At 40.7% G+C, this 12,040-nt stretch overlaps 1 protein-coding gene across 1 annotated transcript; it reads left to right on the forward strand.

Moving 5' to 3' along the window:
• The first annotated feature begins 360 nt into the window (after window positions 1–360).
• On the forward strand, window positions 361–11,178 carry LOC136448338 (trichohyalin-like). Its single transcript, XM_066447742.1, has 15 exons — window positions 361–582; window positions 1,733–1,891; window positions 2,802–3,000; window positions 3,632–3,740; window positions 4,586–4,683; window positions 4,793–4,872; window positions 5,294–5,402; window positions 5,647–5,744; window positions 5,893–5,967; window positions 6,322–6,422; window positions 6,875–7,002; window positions 7,647–7,802; window positions 8,292–8,519; window positions 8,937–9,029; window positions 9,503–11,178. Exons 2-15 carry the CDS (start codon window positions 1,740–1,742, stop codon window positions 9,581–9,583), a joined length of 1,707 nt encoding a protein of 568 aa, XP_066303839.1. The 5' UTR covers window positions 361–582; window positions 1,733–1,739; the 3' UTR covers window positions 9,584–11,178.
• The last annotated feature ends 862 nt before the right edge of the window (window positions 11,179–12,040 follow it).

Raw genomic sequence — 12,040 nt, forward strand, 5'->3', positions numbered from 1 at the left:
GGTATAAGGATACATGCTCAAAGGGCCAGCCGAAGATCAAAGGCGCCACGTAGCGATTTAAAAAAGATCTGCAAGACACACTTAGGCTCTCAGTGGTCTGTGACCATGGCTACAACCTGACAGTCCGTGTGTCCTTCCGCCCAAAGTAAATAGTCCGACCATGAACTGTTACACGAAAATCTATCCGTGTATCATGTATAAACTACTTCTCTTTTTGATTTATCACGAATCATACAAAAAATGACGAGAGGTAAATTGATATCAAACAAACGCCAAACTTAAGAATTGGCCTAACCCGGAAGAGCGCATTGATCCACTAAACAAAAGGACGTAAACCGCCGGCCGGGCATCCGTGCGCGTCCTTCCGTCACCTAGGCGACCGGCAGGTGGGCTGATCAGGTGTGCCGGTACACAGTGATAGTTAAGTACGGGCCACAGTCTTTCCCACGGCACCATTATCCTGTGATTTTGACGAGTACTTGGCTGCCAAACATCATTTAGATCTCTTCAAGTGCTGATGTAAACAAAAACAAGGCAGGCGTTGGGAGAAACGCATCTACAGGAGGGATATCGGCCGACAAGGTAACATTAACCGACCCGTGTTAGCGTTTGTTTGTTTTATCGCTGTTTTCCCTGGTTTCACACTGGTTGAAGTCATGACATTTGTGTGGATGGTTACCTTCGCTATGAAGTTTATATGTTGTACCGTCAGGTGTACAACTTATCAAAAACTACCTTAAAATTACGTGTGGCATACATCAAATTGTTTGCAACGACTCTAACGTTACGTACCCTTAGCAATATATTGTTCCCTTATTTGAAACTATTAGAAGAAGGATAAGCATTCTATTATTGTTAATACAAAAACTATCATGCATCCAAGTGGCACTTGAGGGGTGGACTTTATCATGAAATATCATGGATGAACATGAGATTAAAAAACCTTTACAATACCCCTGTGCCCCTTGACGAAAATCTACCAAAGGTTAAGTTGACACAAACTATGTAAAACTTTGTCAACACAAAGCGCTGACTGAATTAAAACAATGTGAGTGTGTAATCCAATCCAGTTGGTAAGCAAGTATTGTGATGTTGTTCTTTTTGGTCTGGTGTAGTTTTAGTGCATTCCACTGGTATCATGATCAGTGTTACTGTTGTGTATTGTGTATGGAATAGGTTGATTAGCCTTCAACATTCACTATTAAGATTACCCCAATAATGCACAACTGCCCATTCAAAGTTACATTGTTTGTGAAAAAAGTTATATTGTTCAAAGCAGTACAACTTTTAAGTCATAATCTTTCCAAGTCTATGGTGCATTGGTAGCCTTGTGATTAGGATGTTTGGCTCAGAATCTAGTGGTCCTGGGTTCGAATCCCAACAGGTCTCAATTCTGTGCACACAAGTCTCCCCGCTCGACTCTAGTTAGGGATGACTCCTGCATATAGGATACCAAATGGAGGTCCTGTTTTTGAGGAGGGTTACGCATTAAAGAACCCACCACACTTATTGAAAAGAGTAGACGTTCGCTGTGGTGTGCACTATGAACTTATCCATTCTGGCTATACGGCAAGCTATGCAGCAGTTTGGCATCAAATTTGTATTGGTTAATGGGTTAGGCTGAGCAGAGAGAAGGTTGATAATAGACTGGGGCTAGTTGGGCAGCCTTGCATTGGCAAATCAATATCAATAATGATGTATCAATTTTCTTCAATTTCAACATTACCACTAGATCCAGGATGGTTCTACCGTTTGAACACACCAACCTCCTGCACAGTCGGTATGATGTCATCGCCCGACCGGGCAGCGCGTTCGAGCTGCGACGTCCGCCCAAGATCGACCTGGAACTTCCGACCAACAAGAGCGCAGCAGAATATGCCAGCTTTCTTAAGTATGTTCTGAATCTTTTCATGATTTCTTCATTTTGTGTGCTTCTCAGACCCATAGGAAATGAAAAATGACACTGACATAACATTACATACATAGAGAGAGACTAAATACATACATGTAAAGATTGGTAGGAATTCCAGTACAGTCTGACTTAGCACAGATTGAATGAGGATGTTATGAATGAAGTTCAATGAACCATTGCCTCAATCTTTTTCTTGCAAAGCAACACAAATGTGTGAATACTTGGTTCTTTGAGAAAGCAATAAAACGTAATAACAATTAGAGAACAGGGTAAAAAAAATAAATGATACATTCACTCCCTGAAGCTGTGTGCACCAAGTTACAGACTTCCCCCTATGATTAACTTCCGCAATATTTCTTATGGCTGATGAGAACCAAGAAATGAAATTGGCGTGGCCCAGTGGCTTGATGAGCAACAGCGGAGATTATCAGAGTCATTGTTCTGCAGAAAGAGATTCATTTGGTGATTGGAAAGAAATTCCCACTGGCAAAACCACCATTTAAATATTAATGGCAATCTAAATGACCCCATTGCTAAGTGGTTTTCTCACAAAAGCACAGACACCTTCATACTTACATTAGCAACAGAATGACAGTCCTAATATTCCCAACATGTGCATTTAGAGGTATCAAAGAGGTTATATTCAACTTCTTTAGATGTACTGTATATAAAAATTTGAATAATGTCAGCAGAAAAAAGTAGTCATTTTTCTATCTATACTTCACCCAAAGGGAGAGTGGGCATTGTTTCAGGGTTGTCTGTTTGTGTTTACTCTTTTTATGCCCTTTATAGATGTCAGCTAATTGTTAAGAAGAAGAAACCTTTGGCTGCCATGTATCATTTCATCAATAAACCATTCATTCATTTATTCATTCATTCCTTCAATCAGAGAAAAGGAACGAAAAGTTGGACCTGAGGGTTTCCTGGACTCTCACCGCTACACACACACCTTCGAGGTGAAGGAGGTGTCTCCTCGTTTCAAGACGTCTTCTCCCCGCCGCGCCTCGTCCGTGGAGACTGTGGTCGACCTTCAGTCGAAGATCAAGAAGGATCAGAAGGACTATGATAAAAGGATGAAGGTCGTGGAGGTAAGGACAGACATTAACTTCCAGAAAATGTTTCCAGGGAAAGTTGAACGAGTTCTATTTAGACTAACAGTAAATCTTAGGTTGGTGATTCTGTTCAGATTCAGTTTTATTTCTCATGACTTTGCATGTGACATTTCATAAAAAAATATGCACATAAAGTGCATCATCATTTACAAAAGTCATGATTCGTAAAATTAAGAACATTAACTACAGGGCTGTCTCCAGCTTTAAATTTTTTCTGTTCCACTCATTGTTTGGAAGACAATTGTTTAAATTTTCATTGTTGAATCTGCCATTTTAAGCTTTAAAAACTGCATTTTCATCAGTTTTATCCCATGAAATTGATATTCTTGGGACGGAAGGGGTTGAAATTTTTTCTGTCACAGCAAGCAAATTTCTGTCCTGGGACGGAAGGACAGGTCCAGGAGACAGCCCTGAATAACTATAATTTTACGAAATGACATTATGGTCCTTGTTGAACACATTCCACTGCCAGTGGATTAGCCTCTGAATCTGCTGTAGTGGCCTGTGTGGCCCAAGGGCTATAGAAATTAAGGTGGGCACCGCCCTATATTCACCAAAAATATGTTGTGGGAAGGATTCTAACCTGTTGTTCTGGTGTGATTGACAGGACCACATGTGGCAACACAAGCAGGCCGAGCGGGAACTGAAGCGTGTGGAGGGAGATGTACTCAAGAAGCAGCGCCATGTCAAACGGATGATCAGGGACCTCGAGAACTGTACGTAGCACAGTCAGGGTCTTCATGCTAAAACAGCCCTGTATCCATCCTATTCTAGATCTGTTCGCTCCTCTGAACACTTCCCTGTAGAAGATAGTCTGGCACCCATTAATAGCCAGAACGGTTGATCAGGGACCTCGAGAACTGTAAGTAGCACAGTCAGGGTCCTCATGTAACAGCCTGGTATCCAACCTACTCTAGATCTGTTCGCTCCTCTGAACACTTACCTGCAGAATATAGTCTGGCACCCGTTAATAGCCAGAACGGATGATCAGGGACCTCGAGAACTGTACGTAGCACAGTCAGGTTCTTCATGCTAAAACAGCCCTGTATCCATCCTATTCTAGATCTGTTCTCTCCTCTGAACACTTACCTGCAGAATATAGTCTGGCACCTGTTGATTTAATTAATTTATCTATTAATAGCCAGAAATGATTGGCTCAAGTGCTCAAGCTAATGTCTAAGCAAGAACAAACTACTAGTAATGTCTAAGCAAGAGCAAACTACATTTTGTACTACTAATGTCTAAGCAAGAAAAATCAAGACAACAAGACTGTTAAGTCATAAGTGCCATGCCGCATGCAGTAGACTTTGGTAAGAAAATAATGTTGTCATGTGAGCAGATTACGTTGAGTAGATTCTGGTTACAGAACTCTGTCTGGTAAATATGGTGGCATTTGATTCTACATCAAACGAGCACCGGAAGTAGTGGCAACATCAAGGTGTTTCATCACACCTTGAATCCAGTTGCGGGGCAGCAAAACAAACTTCAGTTGTTTTGGGAACAATTGCGTTAAACTAGGAGTGAACAATTGTGTTAATCTAGAATTATTGCTACTTTTCAGCCATCCAGAAGAAAACCCTGGACGAAGACAAGAAGCTGAACAAAACCCTGCAAACACAGGACCAGCTGCAGAGAGACTACGTGCACCAGACAGAGGAGGTCAGATATAAAATCAGAAATAGAAAAGAATGTAAATCTTGAAATGTTCGCGGTGGTTTCATTTTCAGCTCTGATGGTATTCCTCACACCAAATACTTCTGTTTTACAGAAAACAAAAGAGCACATCAACGAGTCGGTAGAGTACATGCAACAGTTCAAGGACAAGACCAGGAAGGCCCTCCTTCATGAGTATGTTCTGTTTCTTTTCTTTTCTTTTATGAAATATCAATGTTCTAACAGTCAGCCTTAGACTGGCTGGGTGGGTGTGGCTGAAATCTAGGGGTGGTGTGGCTGAAATTGCATTACTGGCATGTTGAATTTAGGAAGGCAGCGACCACGTATTATGTTAAATTTGGCAGGCTATCTTCGCTATTTCGCTAAATTCAGGGGTGTAGAATGTCCCTCTTATGCTCTAAGTTGAAAATGGCTGATTATGCTCTATGTAAGAGTACGAAATGTTGCAAAAACAGCCACAAAACAAAGGGAATTAGCCGAATCCTTACATCTACTTTGAGATTGTGTTTTTCAGCAACATACAGTATATGGAGACATCCATTGACGGTTTATAAAAAGAAGATAGATTATAACGGAAATCATGTCTATGTTTCAGGAGCGAGGTAGAGCGTCAGTTCAAGGCGAAGCAGGCTGCTATGGATCTCTGTCGGACAGAACTGGACCGGATGAACTTGGAGTTCACACAAAAAATGCAACAGAAAGAGGTAAAGAAGTAGACAACTTAAGATGACAGGGCCACAAAATATATTTCCTTTAATAGACCGATAAATGTTATATGTTGAGATGAAACGATAGATTTTTTCTACATTCTGTATTTTCTTGTACTTATTGTCCATTGCTGGAGACCGCAATGTCTTTAAAAAAAATCAACCTAAGAATTAATGCATGTGCGTCATCCATAAAATTCACTTGTTGTGGCCTAATAGTATGTTGTGCTTGTTTTACCAGGAGGAACAATTCAAGCTGAAAAAGGAGCTGGCCGACCTTGCCATCAAACTGAACATGGATGCACAGAAGAAACGGCAGATGCAATTTGAGCAGGGCAGGTAGGTTTTCACGACTTCTTCAAAGTCCTAACATCTCATCTGTTCCAGGAAAAATTCTGCTACTTTTCAACAGAGTTCTTGTTGTCTATGATGATTTTTTAAGAGAGCTCAAGTTGAAACCAATTTGTTGGAATGTTTCCTGTCTCAGGATTGCGAGTGAGACAACGAGGAAGAGGATCCTGGCCAATAGGGAGGCAGATACCACGCTGGATACCAGTCTGGGGTAAGGAAAATCTCGACATGTCAGTTGGTGTTAGGCAATCTCCAAGCAGATGTAAGGATCCTGGGCTCAATCTGTTGTACATCTGTGTTTCCAATATAGGTGAAGTTTTAAAGAAATAGAATAGTAGAAAAGGGTACCAATGTTGGAAAAGCAGGGTGTACATGTAGAACATTGAAAATGAGCCATATCCCTTCCTTGGAGATAAAGTGTTAGGCTCATTAGAAACTGTGGATGGTGCTGTGATAGCTGTTAACGTTATGTACTTCAACCCATTGAAAACTGTGTATGTGTGTGTTTGTATGTGTGTGCAATATTTCCTGTACTAACTGTTTGTTCCTGCCATGTTGTATACAGGAAGGCAGAGGGCGGCACCCGTAGGTTTGAGACTGGGAAGAGAATGCTGAGTGCGGAGCTGAACACCACAAGGTCACATTTACAGGAGAGGGCACGTGACGGTGAGGTTCACTGTAGTACCATCCATAACAGCCAGGGGACAGTGGTTAACAAAATCTTGCCCACATTTCGGTGACTGTCTGTCAACTTCTTCAGGGCAATACGGGGACTACATTCTTCACACAGTGCAGCAGTGCCCCCTAGCTGCAGTGCAAAGTAGAACCAGCCAGTATTGTCCTCAGGATGGAAGTAATACTGAAATGTTGGCCAGATAAATGCCAGGTCGTGATTCAAGATCCTCTTTATCCTTGTACATAGTACAATGTACTTAACAATCATAGGTACGCTTGTTTGTGCAGTGAAAACAAGTTAAACTTTAATAACATGTTATATACCATTGATTGTGCTTTGCTCTGCTTGCAATTAGTCCTCAGGCATGGATTTGCAATATAGTTATCATCGTTGTCATAACCAACCACATTTTTAAATCATGTAAAAAACTACCACATTTCAGAGGCACGCCGTCTTCGTGACTCGCTGAATCTCCTGGAGAAAAACGCAGACGTCCAGAGGAAACTGCAGGAGGAGGCCCAGCAGGCAGACCTGGACTTACGCAGCAAGCAGATCGACCAGAAGCTGCAGGTGAGTAGACTTCAACACAATATTACACAGAAGTACCACATGCATAGTCCTGTGGTTAGAGACCAAGAGGTTGGGAGTTCGAATCCTGGCTGTCGTTACTTGCCAGGCATACATGCTGTTGAAAAGGGTCTTAGTCCTTAGGACGTCTAAGACAACACCAATTTAATTTCTTGGTTAACAGAATTGAAAAAAAATTCTAGATTGGAAAATCAACATGGAAACAGAATCTCAGAGGAAAGTTTGTACTTTGGTACACACAGTTTCAGAGAGTGAACAGGGTCAGGTGCAAGTTTTCACCCTAGCCTTCTGTTTTAATGATGTCCTCGTGCTAAAATTATTTATAAAAAAATCTGTTAACCAAGAAATTAAATTGGTGTGGCCTAATGTTCATTTTACTGAAAATGATGACTTGTCACACCTAAACTACTAATAAGTCATATTTAGCTCTTTTCTTTGAAGCATTGTTTTTGGCTCATCTGTGTCTGTGTGATTCTGTGGTTCCCAGTGTTCACAACGCATCCTCAGTGATGCTACTTTTGTCCGTGGGTCTGGAAGGGTATGGGTAAGGGGATGAAGTGTGCCATCACTACCATCTCTGATTGCCTTGTTGTTCATGACTGAACCTGCCCTGTGCCCCCCTCCAGGCACACAACCTGAAGAAGCAGCAGCGCCTGAACGCTCTGGTGCGTACTAAATCTACCGAGAGACACGCGAAGTTGAACGAATGGGAGGAGCGCTACCTGATGCGAGTAGACGATGACAGAAGGAGGAAACACGAGGACAAGATGAAGCATTTCAAGGTACAGTTACAACAAAATTACGAAGTATAGAACATAAGTGGGGCTTTTCTCGGCTTCAAAAAAATTGTCAAACACAACTTATAGAACTTATTTTACCAACAGTGACTGATCTGTGTCTGTATAGCCTGTATACCTACCGTTCAGTGTAACACACCAGCTCTGCAGGCACATGGCACGACAGCAGCTGGTTATATTACACTGAACGACCTGCCACATAAAACTTTGCAAATTTAGCTGCAAGCGTAGTTTAAAGCTATCTAGTGAGGATGTTCCTACTGTACTTTGTGGCCACAAGTTCCACTCTACGATAGTCTAAGTTCTTTGAACTCCTCAATTCTGGGTCGATAACTCTTCTACTTGAAGGCATGACTATTGATGCCCCTACAGTACTTGGTGGCAATGAGTTGTAACCACTCTACGATAGTTCTAGGAAAATGTGACGAAACTATTCAGGGATGTAACAGTCTTGTTCCTGTATTTCCTCCACAGAGAGCCGTGGGAAAGGCTCAGCAACAGGAACACAGCATGTACGAGAAGGTGCGCCAGTCTGAGTACTCCCGAACCAAGCAGGAACAGACGGTCAAAAAGATGAACGAGCAGCTTCAGCGACTGCGTAAGAAAAACAGCAGCACCATTCGAGAGCAGATGGCGGAAAGTCTGCAGAAGGAAAAGGAATTGGAGTACAAGCTTCAGCGTGAAAAGGCACAACTTACAAAGGTTAGACACAACAATATTCAGTCAAACCTGTATTGTGAGTGAGCGCCTTTGAATAAGGATCAACTAGCCACTTAGAATTAGATGACTTTTTTCCACTGATTGAAGAATCCTGGCCATAGTGGCCACTTGTCTACAGTAACCGTCACATTAAACTTATTTGACTGTAATTACAGTCTCCTGTGGTATGGTCAACACAACAGTTTTTGTACATTAGTATAGCTGTTATCTGTATATATGGGGTATTCTAACAGTACATGTGTGTTTCTTTTGGCCTCCCTAAATTTGCTACACATAAGAACTTGTAATTATACATATATAAAAGATGTCAACATTGGCACATTTCTAACTATCAATTTTCACATTTGTGTAACTGTTGTCATGGTTTTAAGGCATTGTTTCCACCTTATCTCTTCACAGACAACTGTAGAGAGGGAGACCATGTATGAAAATATAGTGAAACTTCGTGAGAGGCTACGTGAGGACAAACATGTCATGGGAGAGGAAGAAAGGGTAGGTGTCATGTTTATTTGCATTTTGTTTGTATTGCATAACCAGTAAACCATCTTAGGTGCAACACACCAGTTTTATACAGTAAGTACAAGCTGTTTAAGACAGGACTGTAAGGTTTGATCCTCCCACACTGGGATGGACACCAATTCTTATCAATAAGTGTGTTGGGATCTTTATTGTGCTCCAAGTTTAGCACTCCTCAAGCAAGGGATCCCCACTTAACATCCCAACCAAGAGTACATCCCTGACCCAACCTAGTTAAGTGGAGTGATCATGAAGATATTTGGATTTAGTGCCTTTCACAATGAAAACATAAAGACCTCCTAGGGATTCGAACCCAGGGCCTTTAGACTCTGAGTCAATAACTAGAAGGCCACAGGATGCTTTTGACAGCATCAACACCTTATTCAGCCTATAATGCACGTGTATAAGAGTGTTTAACTCAAATGTTGTTGTTCTTCTCTTCATGACAGGAGCACATGAGACTACAGAGGATTGGGATGCGTACTGACGGCTATCTCGACCAGGGACACACTCTGACATCATTCGGTTAAAAAAGCCACGAAATGGCTCAAACTTGTGAAACATCCAACCAGGGTTCTCTCCATCCAATGATCGATTTTGCTGCTTGAGACGGAAACAATCTCCAACCATTCTGTCGCGCTAAAAATTGAACCTTCATGCCATTTTCATCAAGACATCAACAATGCAACATAAGCTTCCACAAAATTAAGATGAAATGCTATTTAGCATTTGCCCCTCCAGAATGCACAAAGTAGCATTTCGGAGGATTTAAGATCAAAATTTCCAAGGGGAGCATGCCCCAAGGCCAACACCCCTTTAGATCACTAGTGGCTTCGAAACTCAACACAGAGCTTTGAGAGGAAGAAAATTTGAGTTGGACTTTGGAGAGAACCCTGCATCCAACACTGCACTGAATGCTGCTTTTTCACAGGCAGGGTACATATGTGACGTCACAGTTGTTTTGATATGAGATTATTCTGAGTTCTTTGAATACTGACAATTGTTTTCTGTAAAGTAGATTCAGCAGATATTACTGTGATATTAGGTACTAGCAAAATAAGGAATTATTTGTATATAGAGTTGATAAATTTTGTGACGTGTTTGTGTATTTTCGACAGAACTTTGGTTACCAAATAACTACACATACTTGCAGAGCTGCTATGTTCGTTTTTGTATGAGTCACAGACCTCAATGTTTTCGTTGTTTTTTTTCAAGGATGTACATATTTGAATTTAATTGAGATTGACTAATTTGATTACAAATTGGCAAAAGCCTGAAAGCAATAATGATTATCATGCCATTGAATGCAGACGAAGTGTTTTTCTTGACTGTTAGTCTGTTACACAGAAAACCATTTCAAGGTATTATGGCCATACCAGTGTGTCTTTGAATCTGCCACAAGTCTGTTGTAGGGACTACTGAAGATATCAAGCTTATAACACCGTCCACTATAATGTAAGCACATGTATAAGCAATAGACCGATCCTATGGCCCTGCCCACGTCGATCATTCAAAATGTAGAAATGAGAAAACAAAAAAAGTTGAAATGCATGGCAAAAACACACAAATGGAAGACAAAAATGTAGAAATGCAAAACAAAAAAACAACAAAAAAAACGCAACAATTGACTGAGCTCTGTCCACTAGCTTTCTGGTTGTATGACTATTCTGATGGACAGCCAGGATCGGTCTCTTAAAAAGGGCTATAAAATTCAAGGCATGATGTGACATTGAACAAGTTGTCTGTAATTGTACTGACTGGTGTGTAGTCTTGTACAAGTGTGTTATGTGTGAGCACTGAAAACAAACTTTGTTGTTGATTTTGGAAAATTCTAATAAATATGTAAAAATGCAAAATTGTGGAAATGGGATGACCAAATACGATCGTCGGCTTTGCCAGCAATTCACTATCAAGTATAATTGTATAAGAGAGACTGATGTAGATCTATCAGCACTTTCTTCATGTATATCATAGCACATATAGGATATGATGATGTGTGCATGAGTGAATCCAACATCTATTCTTTTACACACCTTGAAGTACTTTTCTAACTACAATTACAGCTTTTAAAATGTTGAATTCTGGTTGCTTCGTCAAATATCACACAATAAACTGTATTCTATTATAGGTGGGTGGATTTGTTTCCTTTTGTTGATAGTAGAAGATATCGATGGTTTAATCAGTTCCAGGGACAGGTTACTGTTCTTCATCTTAATCGACATCCTCAATTGAGGTGAAGCATGATGCTTTTTCAAGAAGATAGTAGTGCAATATGGCTTTGCTACAGCTCATGTTTTCAGCCAAGCCCCCCTACTCTTCTCGATAAGTGTGTTGGGCTCTTTTACACACAGAGGTTTGATGGCTGAGGCTAACTCCTGAAGCTGCCTTATACACAGGACTGCCGGCTTTATGTCACCATCCGAAATGACAAATGACAATGTCCGTGCTGGGGCTGACCCTGGGACCAAACCCCTGCCCATAGATCCACGGAATTTGATCCATATGGTGAAGCAGGGTGATTGCCAACCGATTACGCCATAGGGCCATGCACTTTTAACTAAGAATACCACTCGCATCTTCTTAGATGTTAGATGAATGACCACTTGAGAACTTGTTTATCAATCTTTAATAGTTTTAACAAACATTTGTTTAAACTTACCTGATGCCATTTTTACTAGAATCAAAACATTGATTTTTTCCCATGTAACTCTAATATTAATAAGGTAACAGAACATTGGTCCCAAACTAAGGGTCATAAATATTGTTTATTTTACTTTTATTTAACATTTATTTTCAGGCAAAATTCATTAAGCCTGTTACAAAATTTAAAACTTGTATATCGAGTATTTTTGGGTCCACTTGCATTGCCCATTCTGTGTAGTTTTACTTTGTTGTTGTTTTGTTTCTTCTCACCTGATGATAGTACTAAGGACCAAAACGATATTATTCAGATAAAATGGCCATATAGCCAATATGATAAATCATCT

The sequence above is a fragment of the Branchiostoma lanceolatum genome, chromosome 14 (genome assembly GCF_035083965.1).
Source record: "Branchiostoma lanceolatum isolate klBraLanc5 chromosome 14, klBraLanc5.hap2, whole genome shotgun sequence".
Taxonomy (NCBI): Eukaryota; Metazoa; Chordata; class Leptocardii; order Amphioxiformes; family Branchiostomatidae; genus Branchiostoma; species Branchiostoma lanceolatum.

Excerpts from the sequence above, each read along its gene's own strand:
- LOC136448338 (XM_066447742.1), top strand. The coding sequence starts at position 1,740 with ATGGTTCTACCGTTTGAACACACCAACCTCCTGCACAGTCGGTATGAT. Across the intron at positions 3,741-4,585 it reads GATCAGGGACCTCGAGAACT|CCATCCAGAAGAAAACCCTG; the intron begins GTACGTAGCACA and ends GCTACTTTTCAG. Across the intron at positions 5,403-5,646 it reads AAAAAATGCAACAGAAAGAG|GAGGAACAATTCAAGCTGAA; the intron begins GTAAAGAAGTAG and ends TTGTTTTACCAG.